This window comes from Girardinichthys multiradiatus, chromosome 2 (assembly GCF_021462225.1).
Source record: "Girardinichthys multiradiatus isolate DD_20200921_A chromosome 2, DD_fGirMul_XY1, whole genome shotgun sequence".
Classification (NCBI taxonomy): domain Eukaryota; kingdom Metazoa; phylum Chordata; class Actinopteri; order Cyprinodontiformes; family Goodeidae; genus Girardinichthys; species Girardinichthys multiradiatus.
In genome coordinates this window covers 11,974,347-11,998,478 of record NC_061795.1, presented here as the reverse complement: position 1 = coordinate 11,998,478, position 24,132 = coordinate 11,974,347, and the positions used below count along the sequence as shown (strand labels likewise).

The following is a 24,132-nucleotide window of genomic DNA, read 5'->3' as shown; positions in this document are numbered from 1 at the left end:
TAAACTGTCACTGTTACTCTTCAACACGCCCTAACGTTTCATTGGTTAGACTGTACAGCAAGACCAGAGTAATTGATGCCAGAAAATGGGTTGACACAAAATCTGCTAATACACTCCAATTCTGTAACTGGCGCTATTTACCACGAATTAGGAATTAGGAACTAATTCGTGGTAAATAGCGCCAGTTACAGCGCTACAACAAAAGCTTGCCCGCATAAGTGTTTGGAGAAATTTGTTTCTGTTACCCCACCTGGGCACAGTGAGCGAGGTTTCAAAATCATGTCCAGAGCTTCTGAGAGAAGCAGCGGATATGATTGATGAAGCTTTAAGAAAAGCTTCACAGCCCCTGTAACTCTGGCAAATAAAGAGCAAATGTGTCCAAATTAACACTACTTATTGTCCATGATGAGAGGAATAAACACAGTGAAGGACTTGTTGAAAAATAATTTGTTCCCATGTTATAGAGGGGGAACTGATTATTTCAGATGGCTTAAATATTCTGTTCCCCCCTGTAACTCTGGCAAACAAAGAGCAAATGTGTCCACATTCACAAAAATAGTTGTGTATGATGTGAGGAATGATCAACCCAAAACAAAAGGTGATTGGTTAATTCCTGTCCAATGGGGTAACAAAACATCACAAGGTGTGAGCGTCAGCCTGGAATATTCTGTTCTCCTTTGATGTTCCTATAAATTTTTTTTCCCTCTTTTTAAAAGAGAGGAAATATGTTCTCATACGACAGAGACAGTATGTTTGATATAGGAATATGTAAAGTACTTAAATAATACATTTTGGGAGCGAGCGGTCGGATCTCTGAGCCAAAATAATTAAAACAGTACTCAGAAATATTCTCCCTTGAGAACAATCTTCACGAGAGGGTACTTTATTCTTCAAAATGTGCACAGAATCATTTTCATCAAAAATTCCAGAAGTCACCCTGCCTCCAGTCTTTACGAGGCAGTTTTTATACAGATACAAAGCATTGGTGTGTATTTGGATTCTCTTGACCAATTGAAATACATCATATTCATTTACGTAATACATCTGGCATCCACAACATTGCTTTCTCTATTTTTCCAGGAATACACATTTAGCCAAACATCTGGAAAACATCAGATTGGCGTACGTGACATTTTATAACAACACTCTCATGACTTTATCAGGATGCAAACTCTCAGGTCAAATTGACCTGGCAGGACTTTTAGGGATATCAAAACTTTCCCAGCTGAAAGCTCTTATCATTCCTTATTCCTGTGGTCAACTGGACTGCCTGCACAAACAAGCTCATTCGTCTTTACCTCTCGCCAAGAACTTTTAAATGGTAAATGGACTGAACTTATATAGCGCTTTTCCAGTCATACAGACCGCTCTAAGCAATTTACACTAGAGCCACATTCACACTCACTAACGCTCACACAATCATACACCGATACGCAGATCGGTAGGCAACTTGAGGTAAAGTGCCTTGCCCTGGGGCACATCGACATATGGCAGGAGGAAGCTGGAATCGAACCTACAACCTTCTGATTGCAAGACAACTACTCTTCCTACTGAGCCACAGTCGCCTTTTCCCTAATGTAATCTGTTTCCAGACAGGCCTGTTTCCTTATGCACAGAAGAAAGAATTCACAGAATTCATCTTATAATGGTAAACACAATAATAACACTTTTAATCTATTCAAACACAGCTTTATGCCTCTACAACATCTGCTAGAGTTGATTATTTTAGACAAAACATCAGACACTGCGGATCAAAAATTAGCTACTAGAAATATCTTTCATGAAGCCAGTGTTTTGTCATATTTTACATTAGAACACGATTTACCAGAATAATAAGCTACATTCTCATCTCTTTAGGAAGCCTGACTTTTTGTTTCCAGCAGAGTGAGCATCCATTGTTTTATATCAGTAATAAAAAAAGTATAAATAAACATGACGTGCTGGAAAACAGTATTTGGTGGCTGGCTGATGTGCGACAGGTTATGGTGAACATGACACAAGTTGGAAAACACATGGATTCTTTCGGCAAAACAACATGAAGCTGTGCAAAAAAAAAAAAAAAAACCTCACAAGACCAGGTTCATTATGTATTTATACTTTTTTTTTCTAGGAGCTGTTGATTAAAAAAATAAAGTAACAACCTTGACATGAATACGTTTCATCGTTTTACTGACAAATCGATCAGAAAAGCTGTGAAGACGGTCGGATCCGCCTCTCTGGCTGCAGTGCGTGATCCCGACACAGGGGGAACAGATTATTTCAGGGGAACAGAATTTCGCACAACACCGCGGTTTGGATGACTTCTGTGGACTTCAGTGACCTTCGGTCAAACTCCTAATCAGATAAACTTGAATAAAGATCTGCATTTCTATGGGGACATAACAAAAACATTATATAAACTTTACTAATAAAAATAAGTTTAATTGGAATAAGTTTCAATTGAGGCCAACTAATAAAGAGCAGTGAATTAAAAATCTCTCAGCCCGACTTCCCTCAGTCGACGCCTGATGGTCCTCGTTGAAACACCAAACCTATTTCAGGAGGCCGAAGTCCAGAGAGCACATAATCCTCCAGAACAACAGATGGAAAATAGCTAGCTGTCCTGGACCAGGTGTGTGTTGCGGGGGGGCTGTTACCAGAAACAAGTTGGAGAGCCTCTTCATAAATGGCAATTACTCTCTGTTCAAAATCTTGGTCAAAAAGAGCAGAAATAACTCCAAGGGCATCTATAATTTCTTCAATTCTTCCTGCGACAGAATCTGGAAAAACGTCACCCGCTTCTAATTGTCAAGCGAGGTTCAAAATATCTCTTGAAAATCATTAGAAACTTCACTCAATTCCTCCTCATCGGGCGCCGCCATGTTTCAACTTCAGACCAGAGCAAATATCCTTCCTTGATTGGCCTAAACTCTGCCCCTCTGACTTCAATGGCTGTGTGACAGTTTAAATTAATTCATGATGTTCTTCAGCACAGGAACATGAAATAATTACTTATGCTTTTTAGCACATATAATTATGTATTTAATAAATTAATAGTGTATTTTGTTTCCATTTTATTAATGACACATTTAAATAATTATTTCATGACTTATTTATTTTAATTTGGCACTCTGAACCCTCCACAGGTATAAACTCCTTTTTTTTTATGTGAAACTGCTAACGGCTAAGAAAACACATGACTTGTTAATTTCCAATCTAAGAAAATAATATTTCCCTAAATATTGTTTTTCTAAATGAGATAGCTAATTAAACACCATTAAGACTCATTTATCCAGAAAAGTTTGGTTCCTATTATTTTAATATTTCCTTAAATATTATTGTTCAAAAAAGGCAGCTAATTAAACACCATTGAGAATTAGTCATGCAGGTTGGTTTTATTCAGCAAATCATTCTTTAAAATTTTATTTTATTAAAATGTTTTATCGGATCTTGCATTGTGAATAGTTGTTTGAAGGTATACCAATTATTGGCTAAGTTCCAAGACTAACTTGAACTAATTTCCAGATTTCGCAAGATTTGACACAGGTTAAAATAAGTCCATAAATTCCTAACTAAAATATGTGGCAGGATGGTATTAAAAGAAAAATGTGAAAACAAGTGCGCATGAGAACCAAGGTTATTGGTGAGTTTAAGAATTAAATTAAGAAGTGTTACAACTGCATCTTCAACCCCTCTTTTGCACCTGTAGGCAAATTGAAGAGGATCTAATTTGTCTTCTACGCACTTGACCTACTTCCTCTTGATCAGTTTTTCAGAGCCTTTTATGAGTAGAAAGGTTAGAGCCACAGGTTTAAAATCACTTCAGTCGTTGGGGGACTTGCTTTTCGGGACAGGAACAATTTTGATGAATGTTTTTCCACAGAGCAGGAACTCTTTGTTGCTCTACAGACAGCTTAAAAATGTAATTGAAAACAACGAAGATGCTTGGGGAGGTTCCCGGAAATATTGTCTGGACAAGTCTAGCTTCTAACATCCTGATAATCAAAATCTGAAAGACTATAAAAAAGTAGACATCTCCTATTTCAGCTGGGTAATATCTTTAAAATCCTTACTAACCTGAGATAAATTATCTGTGAGTTCCTTGTCTAAATTAAACCCTTTTAATCAGATATGTGAATTCCATAAGTTCTGAGAGCCTATTATGACTGACATGACATTCCAGACTATTTTAAATTTCTGCTCTTAAAATTTTGTTGCAGTTTGCCTTTTTTCTGTTCTAATTCATTTTATGGCCTCTCTTTTTGTGTCCCACATTCAGTTACAATTTATCTACAGCATAAAGAGACTAAACTGTACTGACCCTAGGGGAGTAAAATTAAAGCTGTCAGGAATAATGTTTCCTATTATTTGTAAAAGAGGTTTCATACACACACCAAAATGATAGTATAAATGCTAATGTTTTTACTTTTGTTGAAGGATATGGATAAGAATCGTCACTGAGGTACACTATAAGGACAAATGACCTACAGTTTATCACAAAGTTTAATACATTGGGTTTTATTGTGCAACACTCTGTAATCAAGTTTGTTAGAATGCTGCAGCAACACTTAGATTAAGGATTGGACACCTGCTATTACACAGTATCAGATAGACACCAGAATGGTGACACATAGTCTTCCGATAAACACCAAGGAGGTGTACATCCCTTGCATGGGAGTACCAGATAAAACTACAGGTGACCTTCTTTTGAGGCTGCGTCGTCACTTTGATCACTGAGCAGATCCAGGACAGGAGCCTCAGCGCTGATCTCTAACCATTCCTCTGCCTTATTTAGATTAAAAGGCAAATAGTACAGTTTAGGAGTAAATCCTTAAAGAGAAATGTTGTAAACACAGGGAGGCTCAAGGCATCTAACCGCCAACAGGGTGCAGTAGCTCGGACAAAGCTTTATTTGTATTTAATGGATGAGTCAGTATAAAACTGCTCCAATTTATTAACATGTTAGGTAAAATTCAGTCAAAAATAAACAGGACAAGGTTGGTATTATTAATATAAGTCGTCTGACAAATAATGACAGCTACACTGTGGTTCAACAGACCCAACAGTCTACTAAATGTACAGTCAGTTGCCTGGCACTGTCATACAAAACTACAACTCCAAGCCAGTATCGTCACGGTGTTTAAGTCAGGTAGGGCCGAACCAATCTTTTTTCACATCAGCATATAGCGGACGAATCCACCACCTCTGATCTCGCGAAGGCGCTGAGAGTGTCGAAGCATGTTCAGGATCCCCTGAAAGCGTTTGTCCACTTTCATCTGGGTGAATTCACGGATGTCATCCTCCACTACAAAAAACTGTCCTGCAGGATAGAAAATAAAAAAGGCAAAATACTCAGTTTTCTTTGTACTCACGTTTCATAAAATAAGATTTTCACCAAATCAGAGTAATATGGAGCTTTATTTGGAGAGTTCCCTTGAAAACAACACAGACTAAACAATTCAGTCTCATTTGATCCACTGAGGGGCGTGTATAATTCCTTAAATAAGATGCATGCAGATATTCTGCGAGTTGTGCAAACAATCAACATTAGCTTTTTAGAGGACGTTCTGCATGCAGGATACCTTTTGTATCTTTGGTTTCCTGGTCCTTGAAGCGCTGCTGTAACTTGCGTGCATGATTATTAAGAGCCTTCACTGGCTGAGTGAGGATCCTGTACTTGGCTTTTACAGCAGTGTTAATGCCTTCCACCACAGCATTGAGCTGCTCATATGATACACGTCCTTTCATGTACCTGAAAAACAGACATGCACAGTTGCGCAAAAGAAAAAGACCAAAGTACCAATTCTCAACAATAGACTCAAAAGCCTTTTGTTCATATAAAACATGTTCAAACTAAAATAGCAACACCACTCACAAAAGGTTAAAGATATTTGGTCTTCGAGTGAAATGGTCAGGTCGTCTAGCATGCAGACCACGCTGATGTCAATGGTTTCTAATGGCCAGACGTGACATGGGCGGCCTCTAACCTCCCTTAAATGTGCCTGGAGCTGAGTGGCATTCATAATCTGGTTCCAGAGGGCACCGTTTACCATGAGGCGATCATCAATGTGGGATGTGACCAAAGGACGTCCACATCTATGCCTTTCTGTGACTCTTCCAGTCTCTCTGCATCTCTGTTGCAACCTGCTGATGACACTCTGTGACCCTCTAAGCTCAGTGGTCCCTTCCGTCTAAGAACATCCTGTTTGAAGCCTCACAATAGCAAGATAGTGTTGATCAATTGGTAGGTGTCAGTCTCATGATTTCAAAATGTGAACAGTCTGATGAGGACTGTTGAAATGCCAGTTCTAATAAAACCAGGAAATGTATTAGTTGATTCATGTTTCAAACACCTGTTGTGAATTTTGCTGCTCAGCTCCTTTTTAGAGAACAGCAAGTTGTGAAGAAGTTGGGCAAAATTTACTGAGACATTGGACACACACACACACACACACACTTGTTTTGCTATATGTAGTGACTCCCATTGACTTCCATTGATTTTCAGTCATTTTCAACCCTTTCTATGCCCTAACCCTGACAATAACCCTAAACCTAACCATTACCAGTGCATGCCTAACCCTAACCTTAACCTAAACTCAATTCACATCTTAGTCCTAAACCTTACCGTTAGCAAAATAGGTCGTGAGGACCAGCAAAATGTCCTCACTTTGGTACAAACGGTCCTCAATTTGATGGTGAAATCGGGAAAATGGTTCTCACTGTGATGCCAAGACAGGAACACACACACACACACACACAAACACAGACAGGGGTTGGGCAATGAAACTGAAACACCTGGTTTTAGACCACAATAACTTATTAGTATGGTGTAGGGCCTCCTTTTGCAGCCAATACAGCTTCAATTTGTTTTGGGAATGATATATACAAGTCCTGCACAGTGGTCAGAGGGATTTTAAGCCATTCTTCTTGCAGGATAGTGGCCAGGTCACTACGTGATACTGGTGGAGGAAAACGTTTCCTGACTCGCGCCTCCAAAACACCCCAAAGTGGCTCAATAATATTTAGATCTGGTGACTGTGCAGGCCATGGGAGATGTTCAACTTCACTTTCATGTTCATCAAACCAATCTTTCACCAGTCTTGCTGTGTGTATTGGTGCATTGTCATCCTGATACACGGCACCGCCTTCAGGATACAATGTTTGAACCATTGGATGCACATGGTCCTCAAGAATGGTTCGGTAGTCCTTGGCAGTGACGCGCCCATCTAGCACAAGTATTGGGCCAAGGGAATGCCATGATATGGCAGCCCAAACCATCACTGATCCACCCCCATGTTTCACTTTGGGCATGCAACAGTCTGGGTGGTACGCTTCTTTGGGGCTTCTCCACACTGTAACTCTCCCGGATGTGGGGAAAACAGTAACGGAGGACTCATCAGAGAACAATACATATTTCACATTGTCCACAGCCCAAGATTTGCGCTCCTTGCACCATTGAAACCGACGTTTGGCATTAGCATGAGTGACCAAAGGTTTGGCTATAGCAGCCCGGCCGTGTATATTGACCCTGTGGAGCTCCCGACGGACAGTTCTGGTGGAAACAGGAGAGTTGAGGTGCACATTTAATTCTGCCGTGATTTGGGCAGCCGTGGTTTTCTGTTTTTTGGATACAATCCGGGTTAGCACCCGAACATCCCTTTCAGACAGCTTCCTCTTACGTCCACAGTTAATCCTATTGGATGTGGTTCGTCCTTCTTGGTGGTATGCTGACATTACCTTGGATACCGTGGCTCTTGATACATCACAAAGACTTGCTGTCTTGGTCACAGATGCGCCAGCAAGACATGCACCAACAATTTGCCCTCTTTTGAACTCTGGTATGTCACCCATAATGTTGTGTGCATTTCAATATTTTGAGCAAAACTGTGCTCTTACCCTGCTAATTGAACCTTCACACTCTGCTCTTACTGGTGCAATGTGCTATCAATGAAGACTGGCTACCAGGCTGGTCCAATTTAGCCATGAAACCTCCCACACTAAAATGACAGGTGTTTCAGTTTCATTGTCCAACCCCTGTATATGTGTGTATATATACACACAGACATACATATCTATATATTCATATATCTATAGCCACCTACCGATATATGTATATATCTATATTTGTATAGATGTATATCTACACTCACTGGCCACTTCATTAGGTACACCTGTCCGACTGCTCGTTAACGCAAATTTCTAATCAGCCAATCAAATGGCAGCAACTCAATGCATGTAGGCATGTAGACATGGTCAAGACGATCTGTTGCAGCTCAAACCGAGCATCAGAATGGGGAAGAAAGGTGATTTAAGTGACTTTGAACATGGCATGGTTGTTGGTGCCAGACGGGCTGGTCTGAGTATTTCAGAAACTGCTGATCTACTGGGATTTTCACGCTCTACCATCTCTATAGGGTTTACAATAGAATGGTCCGAAAAAGAGAAAGTATCCAGTGAGTGGCAGTTCTGTGGGCGCAAATGCCTTGTCGATGTCAGGGGTCAAAGAAGAATGGCCAGACTGGTTCGAGCTGATAGAAAGGCAACAGTAACTCAAATAACCACTCGTTACAACCAAGGCATGCAGAAGAGCATCCCCGAACGCATAACACGTCGAACCTTGAGGTGGATGGGCTACAGCAGCAGAAGACCACACCGGGTGCCACTTCTGTCTGCTAAGAACGGGAAACTGAGACTACAATTCACACAGGCTCACCAAAATTAGACAATAGAAGTTTGGAAAAACGTTGCCCGGTCTGATGAGTCTCGATTTCTGCTGCGACATTTGGATGGTAGGGTCAGAATTTGGTGTCAACAGCATGAAAAGCATGGATCCATCCTGCCTTGTATCAACGGTTCAGGCTAGTGCTGTTGGTGTAATGGTGCGGGGGATATTTTCTTGGCACACTTTGGGTCCCTTAGTACCAACTGAGCATCGTGTCAACGCTACAGCCTACCCAAGTATTGTTGCTGACCATGTCCATCCCTTTTATGACCACACTGTATGTACCCATCTTCTGATGGTTACTTCCAGCAGGATAACACACCATGTTATAAAGCACGAATCATCCCAGACTGGTTTCTTGAACATGACAATGAGTTCACTGGACTCAAATGGCCTCCACAGTCACCAGATCTCAATCCAATAGAGAACATTTGGGATGTGGTGGAATGGGAGATTCGTATCATGGACGTGCAGCCGACAAATCTGCAGCATCTGTGTGATGCTATATTGTCAATATGGACCAAATTCTCTGAAGAATGTGTTCAGTACCTTGTTGAATCTATGCCACAAAGGATTAAGGCGGTTCTGGAGGCAAAAGGGGGTCCAACCCGGTACTAGCAAGGTGTGCCTAATAAAGTGGCCAGTCTATCCATCTATATATCTATATATATATACTGATATAGATACTACATATATCGACATAATGTCCCAGATGTGCTCAATCTGACTCAGGTCTGGGGAACGGGCGGGCCAGTCCATAGCTTCAATGTCTTCATCTTGCAGGAAGTGCTAGGCAGCAGATCGCTCTCCCCGGTGTCTCCAGACTCTGTCACATGTGCTCAGTGTGAACCTTTCATCTGTGAAGAGCACAGGGTTCCAGTGGCGAATTTGCCATTCCTGGTGTTCTCTGGCAAATCCCAAGCGTCCTGCACAGTGTTGGGCTGTGAGCACAACCCCCATTTGTGGATGTCGGGCCCTCATACCATCCTCATGGGGTCGGTTTCTAACCGTTTGTGCAGACACATGCACATTTGAGGCCTGCTGGAGGTCCTTTTGCAGGGCTCTGGCAGTGCTCAAAGGCTGAGGTAGTGATCCTGCTGCTAGGTTGTTGCCCTCCTACGGCCTCCACGTCTCCTGGTGTACTGGCCTGTCTCCTGGTAGCGCCTCCAGGCACCGGACACTACGCTGACAGACACAGCAAACCTTCTTGCCATAGCTTGATGTGCCATCCTGGATGAGCTGCACTACCTGAGCCACTTGTGTGGGTTGTAGAGTCCGTCTCATGCTATCGCAAGTGTGAAAGCACCACCAACATTCAAAAGTGACCAAAACATCAGCCAGAAAGCATAGGTACTGAGAAGTGGTCTGTGGTCCCCACCTGCAGAACCACTCCTTTATTGAGTGTGTCTTGCTAATCGCCAAAGATTTCCCGCTGTTGCCTATTCCATTTGCACAACAGCATGTGAAATTGATTGTCAGTGTTGCTTCCTAAGTGGACAGTTTGATTCCACAGATGTTTGATTTACTTGAAGTTATATTGTATTGTTTAAGTGTTCCCTTTATTGTTTTGAGACGTCAAATCGGGATTTCCCAACCAGGAGGAGTGGGAACAAATCAGGATTTCCCGGCTAAGGAAATGCACACACATTTATACCTACCCGGGTAGTGTACATGGTAGACAAAGGACATTACAGGAAACAGAGAATTCTTACTAGTATAAGAAGCACTGCATAAAGAGACTGGGGTTTGGAAACGATTTAATCCCTGTTCTTGTAGTGCACTGTAAATATTATTTTTTTTATTTTTGAAGGAAAGAGCTCTATTTTAATTCGGTTTATTTCCTGTCGCTGTAATTGTGATAAGCTATATATTTTTTTATATTTTGTTTTGTTGTTGTGCGCTGTTTTGCTGCAATAAATCGGTCGGTTGTAGTACCAATTATACTCCTTCTTACTCCTCAGAACCTAGGTCTTAGTAGCGCAAATCTTTAGTAGAATACAGCACAAGTGCTACATATGTATGTATGTATGTATGTGTGTGTGCGCGTGTGTGTGTCAAAATCAAAATAAGCTACATTTTCTACACAGCACTGTACACATAATGGAGCACTGTCTTATTTTAATCCCTTTGAGATTAATAAAGTATTATTTTTTTATTCATGTATAACCAGAAGTTCCCATGTAATTTTTTCAAATCCATTTTGTTGAAATACTGTAATACTATACCATAATTATATAATTACATGGTCTGTTATACAGAACTAGCATTTAGAAGAAAACTTACTGAGGGATGCTCTCATATTCTTGTAAAGTGATACACTCCATCTCTTTGACAAAGCTCCTGCTGGTCTTTTTAACATTTTCTGCCTGGGTTGGCTGAACATCTGCTGCTGTATTCTGGTTCAATGCTGGTCTGTCTTCCCTGTAAATCAAAAAACTTAATTCTCAGCCATTCAAATCTGCAAGCTTCTAACCACAACAGATCTTTTAGATACTACTTGCTTGGAAAATCTACATTTTCTGTTTATTTTATTCTACAATAAACTAGAATAAAAAATAACTACATTTCTGAAAAGGAAATAACACAGCATCTAATGCCCCTTTTTCACTGGCTCTAGATAGGTTTCATGGCTCTGATCCACCCAGTCTCTCTCTTCTCTGTACAATACCTTTTGTGTTTCCACTGACTCACTGACTGCTGGAGTTCTGGCTTTAAGCCCGCCTCCACCCATCAGTGTAGTGCGCTGTGCTGATATTAACGTTCCTGTGTGACATTGTCTCATTAAAGTAATCTGTGTGAAATAATTAAAATAAATAAATAGAAAATTAAAACATAAACTAAATACTAATATTTAGTTTATGTTGTTTTTCATGTATAAAATGATACACTGGGATGATTAACTGGACCACAGCCCAGCCAGAGGCTCAGGGGTTCTGATGTAAGGGTGAGTGTCAAGAGAAGTGGAGATGTTACAGTTTTGTGCTGTATGAGGAGCTTTTTGTCTCAGCCATGGCAATAACAAGGACAAGGACTTTAAAGCACAAAACTGCAGACTTTGGTTGCAGTGAACTAGTTTTAGATTGGATATTCCTGCTTTGGATTCAGAGGGGTCTTCCTCCTGTTTGATTCCATGCAGGCAGACTTATTGTGGACAGCTGCTCTCTGCCGGCTCCCTCCTCCTGCAGATGCTGGTTCTCTTAAGGACCATCAATACATTTCCAAACCAAACACGCCATTTCATTGTGGTATTATTTTTTGTGTCTTGGGGGAAATGTATGAGCATCTGAACTGCTAATTTTATGTCATCAGCTGAATTAGGATGTTATTAAATAGTGCCCTGGCTGTGTGTAATTCAGAAAGTTGACATTTCAGCCTTCAGCCATGGTTTAGAATTTGTAAATAGTAAAATTACATTTCGGTTTGACCTGTTGAGTTTTATTACCTTCTTCCCTTCACCTCCTCATATCTTTCTCATTTCTCTTTGTCCCATGGTAAATCAGTGAACAGCAGTCTGTTCCCGTCCTATGTAGTCCCTATCAGTTCCAGCCGTATTTGCTCAGGAGCACGGACCACAAATGTAGATCCTGGTACGGAAGCAAATTGTAATGGAAACGCTCGCTGTGTGGGCCGAGTGGAGCAGAGCTGGGGTCAGTGGAGCAAGTGGAAAAGGGGGAATAGACAGCAACTCTACCATTTCAACTCTACAACTGCACAAATATATGATCAAGTACAGTATATTCTGGTCATTTTTGAGGTGGATATAATAAAGTGTTTTTCTTGACAGAAGTGAAAATGATGCAATCCCAATATGTACAGTATGACTGAGCAGAATCCATTTTTATTACTAGTCTCTGATGTCAGATCACTGTAAGTAGTTTAGAAAAATCTGAAGGTTTCTAAAATATTTTAGTTTTTTTAGATTGAACATACAACATATGATTTTATTATTGTCAGATAACAAATAATTTAATATATAGATATACAGTACAGTGCAAATGTTTTAGGCAGGTGTGAAAAAATGCTGCAAACGAATGCTTTCAAAAATGTGTTAATCATTTATATTCTTCAATCAATAAAATACAGTGAATGAACAAAATAGAAATCTAAATCAAATCTATATTTGGTGGGACCACCCTTTGCCTTCAAACCAGCATAAATTCTTCTAGGTTCACTTGCACAGTTTTTGAAGGAACTCAGCTAGTAGGTTGCTCCAAACATCTTAAGAGAACTAACCACAGATCTTCTGTGGATGTAGGCTTTCTTACATCGTTCTGTCTCTTCATGTAATCCCAGACACACTCGATGAGTGTTACTTCTTTACGCTGAAGATAGTTCTTAATCACATTGGCTGTATGTTGGGTTCGCTCACTTAGCATTTTGTAAATTTATAAACATAAACAATCATTTAAATTTGTGAAAGAATTCTTTGTTTACAGCATTTTTTCACATCTAGCAACAACTTTTGCACAGTACTGTATAGGTGGTCATAATAATAACAATAATTCCGCATATAATGATAAATAAACAATATATTTACAGCTCTTTGTATAAACAAGAAGGAACATTTTCTTACTTGACTGCACATTTCTTCCTAGGAATGTGTGCAGCAATGTTGTCCTTCATGTGCTGAACAGTCTCCAGATCATTTTGAAATAACTTCTCAAGTTCCTGAAAGCCATAAAAAGAATCTTCCTAATTACAACAAAGTAGTAGAAACAGGCCGGGAAATGGCTGACTTCCCTGTAAATTCTGGATAACCAGCACTGCTCTTACACCAACAGCTGTAGCAGAAACATTACCTTCAGCTGCTTTAGATGCTCTTTCTGATGATCAACACATTTTTCAAACTCCTCCAGAATCCTATCAAGCTCCAATATTTCTTGTCCCAGTTTCTTTATCTTCTGCTTTGGTAAGTCTAAATGTGGAGAAGAAAGTCCAGTCATTGTTTAGAACATAGTTTTACATGGTGGGTCAGTTTGTTATATGTGCCAACCAAATCACACCATCATACCAGTAGCTGACAGATCCAGCATGCGTTGTAAGGATGAGAGTTTATCCTGAAAGTGTTGGATGATTTCTTCCAAGTCACCCATTGTCCTACAACACTGACATGGTCAAATTATTCACATTGAAAGTCCGGTTTGAGATCAAGACCAAGTAAGTATTAAGCTGTACAAGAACAAAAACCAGAAAAAAGCCAGAAATAGACATAACAGACATTTTCTTTTCATAAATGATAACTGAACATCTTTAGCAGTTCTTCACCACTTTAAGCACTTTACACTATAAGATACATAGGGTCATATTTAATTGCCCAATAAGCAATCTCTACTTCCCAAATAACAAATCTCATAAACTCAAAAGCTAAATCACAGACATGGATGTTTATAGAAGTTATAGAAATAGAGTTTATCTTCATAAAAGTCTTGAGTTAGTTAAAACCTGTGGAGTGGGTGGGGCTTGAACAACTGAACATGTCATTTCAAGCCCGTAGTAGGTGTTATTTGACAGAACAAAGTATTGCTAACCATGGCTAATGTGCTTAAAGTACTACTGTTTGGGTTTATAATTCACATTTATTCTGCAGTGGTGTTTACTGGTATTTTGTATGGCTGCAGAAAAGCCCCTGAGCCAAATGTTGAGAACTCTATTCGGTGTCCGGACAAATGGACAAAACGGACAGATTTTATTTAGTACCAACAAGTAGACAGAGGATGGGTCAAGTCAAACCAGTTGGCTCCACCATTACTGAACATGGAAAATAATCCAAAGTTAGCTATTAATTACATCCAATAGAGCTAAGTGGGTTGTCGTGAATGCAGCACCTGATTCAGTTTAAAATGTAGCCCTTCATCATCTTTGTAGTGTTTAATGTAGATTTGTATGTTGTCTGTATAACTGTTGTGCTAGCATGTCTTCTAATGGAGGTGCAAGCAGCATATGCAGACAGCTAGAAATTGAAAACTATCCAAATTAAATAGAAGGATTCATACAGGTTTAACTTGTAAAAATGATCATTTTCCTCATCACTGCTCATTTAGCCTTTGCACCCAAGTTATTGTCCATCATGGCTTATGGATCATTGGACTCATATGTTGGATAAAACATATAGATGGACATCTTGCATTAGGAGCATTTCTTCAGTCACTCCTCCAGTAGTGTGTTTGCTAAAACCAGTAAAACACCTTAAAACAACGATCTTTCTGTCAGCCCCATTTGTTTATAGTTCTTTAAGCCATTTGACATCTAGTGATCTGGAAGTTCATTACACAGAAACATTAGTTCTCAACCCTTGTCCTGTCTGTCACACACGTGACTTCCTCAATGAAGGGGGATTGAGGAGGTCTGTAGCACTTGAGGCCATGATGGAGGTGATGCAATCAATGGAATCCGGTGTGCTAGAGCAGAGACACATATAATTCAACTCCATTCAAATTCAAATTAAAAAATACTCTTATTAATCCCAAAGGGAAATTAAATGTTGTTGTAGCTCATTATGCAGGTTTCTTCAAAGAGCTGTTGTAGATGCTGATGGCTGTGGACAGGAAGGATCTCCAGTAGCGCTCTGTCTTACAGCAGATCTGATGAAGCCTCTGACTGAAGACACTCTGTTGTACAACAGTCTCATGAAGAGGATGCTCAGGGTTCTCCATAACATTCTTCATTTTATGAAGAATCCATCTTTGCACAATGATCTCCAGAGGTTCCAGAGGAGTCCCCAGAACAGAGCCAGCCTTCTTTATCAGCTTGTTGAGCTTTTTTAGGTCCCTGGCTCTGATGCTGCTTCCCCAGCAGATGATGGCAGAAGAGATCACCTAAGCTTCCTCAAGAAGTACAGTCTGCTCTGTCCCTTTTTGTAGATGGCTTCAGAGTTGCATCTCCACTCCAGTCTGTTGTCCAGGTGAACACCGAGGTATTTATACTCCTCTACCACCTCCACCTCTTCTCCCATGATGGAAATAGTTTTTGACTTATTCCTGTTTCTCTTAAAAGCTACAATCATCTCCTTCTTTTTTATTCACATTCAAGATGAGATGATTGTTTCCACACCATGCCAAAAAGCGGTCCACCACCCTTCTGTACTCATCTTCTTGTCCATCTCTGATCCACCCCACAACTGTAGAATCAGAGTATTTTTGCTGGTGACAGGAGTCTGTCCCACAGAGCTGCTCTGCACAGCCCTTCAGGACTTAAGGGCTGACACAATCTGGACCTTCAGCCTTATTCCGATTCAGTCTCTCCAGTTGCATCTTCACCTGACTTCTTGAGACACACAGGTGGAAGGGGGAGGCAAAGGGAGCATCAGCATCTTCTGATATGGTTGAAGGTAAACATGTAGAAGCAGAAAGGTCTATGGCTGAGGCAGAAGATAAAACATTTGAGGTGTTACCAGACAGCTGTGGGTCGTGCGGGTCAAAGGAGGGTGGGATGTCTGTTTGGCTGTGAGCAGGAGAGGAGCATCTCATGGTTCTGGTGGGGATGATGTTATCCACACAGAAGTTTATATAGTCAGTTACACTCAGTCATGGCATTGAGGTCCTCTCCATGTGGCTGGCACAGTGCGTCTATAGGCTCAAAGCAACCTTGCAGAGCTTCTTCAGCTTCCTGTGACCATTTTCTCACAGTCCTCTTTATTACAGGTTGTCTCTCAACAAGGGGCTTATATTTCGAGCAGAGAAAAACAGGATTGTGATCTGATTTGCCTAGAGGAAGTCTTGCTGTAGAGATGTACAAGTCCTTGACATTTGGATAAAACAAATCCAACGTTTTGTTTTCTCTGGTAGAGCAACTGACAAACTGTTGAAACATTGGAAGTGTAGCAGAGAGTGAAGCAAGGTTAAAATCACCAGACATTGCCACAAACGTATTGGGGTTTTGTGTCAGTAGCCTAGCAACAACTGAGCTGATGGCATCACATGCAGTGTCGGCAACAGCGGAAGGTGGAACATATACTGTTGCCAAAATAACACTGGTGAACTCTCTGGGCAAATAATATTGACAAAAACTTACTGCTAACAGTTCGATATCTTGACTGCAGAGTCAACACTTCTCTGTAACATGTTCTGGATTACACCATTTGTTGTTCACAAGTACTGCCAGTCCACCTCTTTTACGTTTGCCGCTGCTCTTTAAATCTCTGTCCGTTCATATGGTTAAAAAGCCCAGCAGAGAGATGTTGGAGTCTGGGATATGATCCTGCAGCCATGTCTCAGTAAAACACAAAACACTGCATTCCCGGTACTCTGGCTTGGACCCTGAGGACAGGGTTGAGAAACACTGCAGTAATGAATACAAAAGGAGCCTCAACTGAAGCATTCAAAGTATTAGATGCATATAGCCTACTGTACACAGCCGTACTTCCACTTACCTCACATTTTTGTAGGAGAAATGAATTTTTAATAGTCAAATACAATATAAATTTTTCTGTAAAAGAACATTTTAGGTTTCCATTAGCTGTACTCATTTTGAAATGTATTTTCCGTGTTAAATCTCTGACTTTTACTTTGAGAAGTGAATTATCAAAATAAATTATTTTTACTTACAGCGACCTCCATTCAAACTCATACGATCAATAATGACAAGCAGAACAACGGTGTGAAGAAATTATATTTTGCTGGTTTTTGTGGCGTTTTCGACAGGCAATCTATACAGTCTCCTATGTTTGGAAACAGCAGGCTCTCGCACCAAAATTCTGTTCGCCTATTGTGACCACACCGCGTGTTTGCCTCACAAGCAGATTTTCCTCACCAGTCTGCAATCCACTAACCTTAACCCCACAGGACGCTCCGGGGTGATTACGGGCAGCAGGTCTCTGCCTGCTCCCTCCTTCCACACACGATGCTTGTCTTAGGGGCGGTCAATAAATTTCCGAACCAAACGCTCTTGAGAAACAAAAATTAATAACTTTTAGGTCACATGACCCAGTGACACAAAATTGTTGTAAAATCATTCTACAAGACAGAACAGATGATACTCATTTTTATGTGATTTTAATGCATTTTCTATTTTTTCAATACATTTCAGGTTCAATACATACCTTTCACACAAATGCTAAATTATTCTACTAAATATGACAGGTGAGATACAGTCTTAAAGCAATCTAACAGATATAGTTTATTTCCAACATATAATTTATAATGATTTCTGTTATTGGACACAGCTCACACGTTGCACTTTACTTGCACAATGGACATTTATTTTATTTTATTTATTCATATGACAGTGCACCTGTAAAATGCCAGAATTAACTAATGGCTGTAGCATGGCTGTAGCATAGTTATTTTGTAAACACAAGAATCAGTAGCAAATGGTTTAGTGAAAGCATAATAGCAAAAAAAACAACAATATTGTTACCAACAGGATTATAAGTCATGCAGTAATTACAATTACAGAAAAGGCCATAAAAGAATTGGACATAACTGAAACACATGATGGCAGCAGCAGGAGATCAGTATTGACAGGTCTGGTTACTAATTAGCCAGCATTTTAGACATTTACAAAATAGGCTATATGTGTTGATGTCTCTAATTGTGGTTGGAATAATGTTCCATTCCTGAGAATATCTAACAGAAAAGCTGACTGACTAAAAATACACTGCTCAAAAAATAAAAGGGAACACTTAAACAACACAATATAACTCCAAGTAAATCAAACTTCTGTGAAATCAAACTGTCCACTTAGGAAGCAACACTGACAATCAATTTCACATGCTGTTGTGCAAATGGAATAGGCAACAGGGGGAAATCTTTGGCGATTAGCAAGACACACTCAATAAAGGAGTGGTTCTGCAGGTGGGGACCACAGCTGCAACATCCTTCAGCATGACCGGTTTGGCAGTGGGTCAGTAATGGTGTGGGGTGGCATTTCTTTGGAGGGCCGCATGGCTCTCCATGTGCTCGCCAGAGGTAGTGTTGACATATGATTATTTTTATGCTATGCTTATGTGGTTTGTATTAAAAATGTACTGTGTAACTTGAAGGCCTGCTTAACAGGCCCTTGCTATGTGTATGTGTGATTCATCTGCAATCTGCCTTACAACAGAAGATATTTCTGTATGTGTCTCTGCAAGATTTCTGCATATGTCTGTAGATAAAGGTCAAAAGTGGAAAAACAGGAAGCGCTGAAAAGTAAGCTGAATGTCGAGTGCCAGACAGCTCCGGATATGAAAACAGACAGTTTCAACTGATAAAGTGTATGTGTACTGCATAGCAGCGTGGGGTATATAAAGGTATTGTGGCACCTGCAAAAGAGACAACACACAGACGTTTCCAGGTACCCCTGTAAGTGTGATGTCCCCTCTCTGAATTCAGATTGGTTTTAATAAACTTGTGGAAACGTACAACTGATCTCTGACTGAGGATTGTCCTTTGGGGTGCCAAAACAAAAAGAGTTGATGAGAAGTGAGGAGTAATGTAAGAGTTAACTGACGGCCAGTAAAGTTTTCCTACCTCGACAATTGGTGCCGAAACCCGGGATTTGGCACTAATTAAAGGATAATTAACTGACTACGAGGCGGACTTCGTTCTACAACACCACAGGGTCGACCCAAAACAAAAGGTAAGGAGATCTATATTTATTCTCCTTTTGCCTGCTAATAGTGTAGGTGGTGTTGTGGAATAGATATCTGTTTTCTCTTAAATTTACAGTCTTGATCAGTTCTGGGTAAAATATTTGTTGGTTGAAATAATGTATTACGGTAAAGAAATGATATATTGCGTAAAAATATTTGTTGATTGACACAAGATAAATTTTAGCCGAGATACTTGAATGTTGAGGCTGTAACATACTTTTCACCGAAGATACTTAAATGGTGACGGTGTTGACGTAAATAAGTTCCGGATTTGGCAATCCAAACTCAGTCCTGACGAGGACTGGGGTGTTTAGGCTGGGGTTAGTAAGAGCCTCCCCGAGGGACTGAGGACGCCTCAAAGTGGCCAGGGATAGGACCCCGAGACCCTGAACTGGCAGGTGAGGGAAGACAGTTGAGATACTTAAATGGTGAAACTGTAATAATAAGATTAAGTAAAAGGAATTCCAGGGAGTCAACGGAGGGTTGATTCCTAGGTGTCAAACCGGGTTTGGCATCATAGCGGTTGGACCAGGAAAGATGGAAAAAGTCCCGCTGAGTGGAAGGGTTAAAGGCCCTCCGCGCGCGCAAGCTAAATATATCCTGTTGTGTGTGTTTGGAGGACTAAGCATTTTTGGATTTATTTTTATTACACATTAACCATCCTCTCCTAAAAAATGAAAGGAAAAGGTGGGGATGATTGTGTTAAATGTGCTTTAACTTGGGAAGATAAGTTTGGTTTTTCACAGAGTGGAAGTTTGAGTGTAAATAATTTAAATAGTTTCAAGTAAAAAAGTTGATGGATGGAGATGAGAAAAATAAAAAACATAAGAAAAAGATTAAAAAGCACAGAGTGCATCAATTAAGGTGTTAAAGAGTTCAAACTGTCCTGCAGGAAGTTTCGTTTGTCTTAAATATTGCGATCAGTCGGAAAAGAAAAGAGTATAGTGCATGTTATGGTGGACAACTGACTGACTGACTGATAATATTTCTGTGTGCAAAATCTGAACCTATACTGAACTTTTTCATCTGCCTCTCACACACACACATACACACATTAATGGGATTTGAGTGCAACATCTGCGTTTTTGAGTGTGGACTTTAGAAACCTGCCCTTCCCATGGCTACTCCGCCAGAGACGCTTCTTCAGCATGACCTGAAAGAGAGAGGGTCTGCCTGCCTGCTGCAAATCACAGTGCGAGTTTCCACCAGAACGAAACTCAGAAAAAGTCTGGCCCCAAACCCACTGAGATGGACAACGATCCATGCTGTTTGCCAGAGCCAGAAGAGCGATACACTGGATATATATTGAAAGCACATCTTTTGCGGGCAGAAGAGAAACAGGCCGGAGCAAAGTTCTTTCTCCCTCCTGGAGAAGTTAAAGTGGACAAAGAAGGATTGAATGTCTCACCAACACACCTGGGAAGGGCCTGGGTTGTTTTTGGACTGATAGAGGACTGTGTGCCATGACAGTCTGACTCTGGAGCGATTAAGAAACTGATGGGGGTAACGTACAAACACACACACATTTCCATAAATCTTTTCCTATTTTCTGCAACGAAGAACGCTTATTAACCGCTGCTCATGTGACACGCTTGCTTGACGTTGACAGATATAGCGGGTTAAAATATTATTTTAGGGTTAGAAAAGTATCTTCAAAAGGGTGATAACTCATTTGATACTTTCCATTTAATTCTTTTAGAGAAACAAGTTCTCTTTCGTCGTGGAATATTCAGGGTCAATTATTATAGTTATTAAAAGTTATTAAAAAGCAGAGGAAGTTACATCTCCAAAACTCAGCAGTAACCATGTGTTTCTAAGTCATTCTCAGGACAGATCTCATGAAGGAGCATTTTCAAAACCCACTGCATGTGTAACGCCTGATGGGTTTCTCTTTCAGCCATTATTTTCTGTTGTCAGAGTTTGTATCCCATAAATCTAATGGGTAGAGACCTCATTAAAACAGGCTTAGTTCTACTGTAGATGGTCTTCATACAGTCTCTGACACAGTACTTACAGGGAGAGTGTCAGGGTGGTTTCCGGGCTGGTGGCAGATGGGAAAAAACTATTCTTGTGGCGTGAGGTTTTGGTCCGGATGGACCGCGGCCTCCTGCCAGAGGGGAGAGTTTCAAAGAGTCTGTGACCGGGGTGGGAGGGATCAGCCAGAATCTTCCCTGCCCGCTTCAGGGTCCTGGAGGTGTACAGTTCCTGGAGCGACAGTAGACTGCAGTCAGTCACCTTCTCAGCAGACCAAATGACATGGTGCAGCCTGCCCTTATCCTTGGCTGTAGCAGCGGCGTACCAGATGGTGATGGAGGAGGTGAGGATGGACTCAATGATGGCTGTGTAGAAGTGCACCATCATAGTCTTTGGCAGGTTGAATGTCTTCAGCTGCTGCAGGAAGAACATCCTTTGCTGGGCTTTCTTGATGAGGGACCTGATGTTTGGCTCCCACTTGAGATCCTGGGAGATGATGGTTCCCAGGAAGCGGAAAGATTCCACAGTGTCAATTGTGGAGTCACAGAGGGTGATGGGGGCAGGTGGGGCTGGGTTCTGCCTGAAGTCCACAACCATCTCCACTGTCTTTAGAACGTTGAGCTCAAGGTTGTTCGGGTTGCACCAGTCCAACAGATGGTCCACCTCCCATCTGTACGTGGACTCGTCACCATCAGAGATGAGTCCGATCAGAGTGGTGTCGTCCGCAAACTTCAGAAGCTTGACAGACTGGTGACTGAAGGTGCAGCTGTTGTTGTACAGGTAGAAGAGCAGAGCAGAAAGAACACAACCTTGGGGGGAACCGGTGCTGATGGTCAGGGAGTCAGAGACGTGCTTCCCCAGCCTCACGTGCTGTTTCCTTTCAGACAGGAAGTCAGTGATCCACCTGCAGGTGGAGTCGGGCACACTCAGCTGGGAGAGCTTCTCCTGGAGCAGAGCTGGGACGATGGCGTTGAAGGCAGAGCTGAAATCCACAAACAGGATCCTGGCGTAGGTTCCTGTGGAGTCCAGGTGCCGGAGGATGAAGTGAAGGGCTATGTTGACTGCATCGTCTACAGACCTGTTGGCTCTGTAGGCAAACTGCAGGGGGTCGGTGATGTCATTTAGGTGTGAGAGCACAAGGCGCTCAAAGGACTTCATCACCACAGAGGTCAGGGCGACGGGTCTGAAGTCATTAAGCCCTGTGGTCCTTGGCTTCTTGGGAACAGGGACGATGGTGGTGGACTTGAAGCAGGCTGGCACATGACATGTCTCCGTGAAGTACAAAACTGCCGATGAATAAAAGTCCGTTTTTCCCCAACAGCAGTTGTAGTTCCTCAATTTTGTTGGGAAGTGAGCGCACGTTAGAAAGAAATATTCCAGGTAACGCTGGCGAAGACGTACCAGCACCCCAGCCCGTTTCCCTCTTTTCCGGCATTTCACAGCGTGAGCAAAGGTGAGCGCACCTTTGACCAGGATGTCCAAAAATTCCAGAGCAGTAGGCAGAAAAGTGGGAAATAACTCCTCTGGTGTAGTAGCCCTGATGTTCATGAGTTCTTCTCTGGTGAGAGAGCTCCGGGTACCATCACAGAAGACTGTTTTAAAGCAAAAAACAAAACAAAACAATGCGCACCAACACGCCGAGGCGACCGTCTGCGGCGCCATCTTAGGTCATCAAATTTATGTTGCAGTTTCTGCAACATGAATTCAATGAAGCTATGGACTGTCCCGCCCGTTCCCCAGACCTGAATCCGACTGAGCACACCTAGGAGATATTGTCTCGCTCCATCCACCAACGTCAGGTTACAGCACAGACTGTCCAGGAGTTGGCAGATGCTTTAGTCCAGGTCTGGGAGAAGATCCCTCAGGAGACCATCGGTTGTCTCATCAGAAGCATGCCCAGGCGTTGTAGGGAGGTCATACAGGCACGTGGAGGCCACACACAATACTGAGCCTCATTTTGACTTGTTTTAAGGACATTACATCAAAGTTGGATCAGCCTGTAGTGTGTTTTTCCAATCTAATTTTGCATGTGACTCCAAATCCAGGCCTCAATTGGTTAATAAATTTGATTTCCATTGATGATTTTTGTGTGATTTTGTTGTCAGTACATTCAACTTTGTACAGAACAAAGTATACAATGAGAATATTTCATTCATTTAGATCTAGGATATGTTATTGTAGTGTTCCCTTTATTTTTTTGAGCATTGTACTTTTTCTTAGTGAGATAATACAGTCACCTCTGGACACTCCTCGGTTGGTTCTGTGTATGGATGTTATGCGACTGCCAAAAATCACTAAGAGGTGGGGGAGCCATCTCATTTAGGATTTTGTATATCTGACAGGCATTTGTAAACATGATGAGGTAATCCCAATTTAGAAGATAGTATTCTGATAAAATCTAACAGTGATGAAATTGCTTTCATTTCCTATTGAATACTTTGTGTGTAGAGTTAGTCTGGGACTAAGCAATAACCGAAATGGGAGAAAATTATTGAGTGCATTAAGGTTTTAGTGGCTTGAACAGACAGTGAGTTTCTAATAAATCAGAATTTGGCTAAATTAAATTAAACTTTTTGCAAGTTTGCTTTACATGTGACCTAAAAGTGAGTTTGGAGTACAAATGAATGCCCAGGTATTTGTACTGTTGGACGAGATTTATTTTTTCTCCTGACACTATGATATTTGCATCTTTCGTTACTTTATGTGATTTAGTGAAAAAAAAAATGCCTACACTTTTAGACACACAGAGTTGTAAACAACATTGATTCAACCAGTTTGTCACTTTGATCATTGTGTTGTAGGTCGAAATCCACATTAAAGTGGATGAAGATGAAGAGCTGTTAATTACTGTAAGTGATCTTTAATTTGTTCACAAATCTGTGAACTT

The 24,132-nt window shown here is 41.1% G+C and overlaps 1 protein-coding gene across 4 annotated transcripts in view; it reads right to left on the bottom strand.

Moving 5' to 3' along the window:
* Nucleotides 1-4,866: 4,866 nt before the first annotated feature.
* The window catches only part of ska1 (spindle and kinetochore associated complex subunit 1), a 26,980-nt gene continuing 7,714 nt past the window's right edge, over nucleotides 4,867-24,132 (bottom strand). For 2 of the 4 annotated variants that reach the window (XM_047384014.1, XM_047384023.1), the window contains exons 2-7: nucleotides 13,713-13,806; nucleotides 13,501-13,616; nucleotides 13,275-13,369; nucleotides 10,985-11,122; nucleotides 5,562-5,731; nucleotides 4,867-5,299 (exon numbers count right to left, since the gene is read on the bottom strand). In XM_047384014.1, coding sequence (XP_047239970.1) covers nucleotides 5,151-5,299; nucleotides 5,562-5,731; nucleotides 10,985-11,122; nucleotides 13,275-13,369; nucleotides 13,501-13,616; nucleotides 13,713-13,794 — 750 coding nt within the window. In that variant the 5' untranslated portion in view covers nucleotides 13,795-13,806 and the 3' untranslated portion in view covers nucleotides 4,867-5,150. Of the gene's footprint in view, nucleotides 5,300-5,561; nucleotides 5,732-10,984; nucleotides 11,123-13,274; nucleotides 13,370-13,500; nucleotides 13,617-13,712; nucleotides 13,807-17,468; nucleotides 17,584-24,132 lie in introns of those variants that run through there. The other 2 variants (XM_047384032.1, XM_047384043.1) reach the window with 2 other exon arrangements.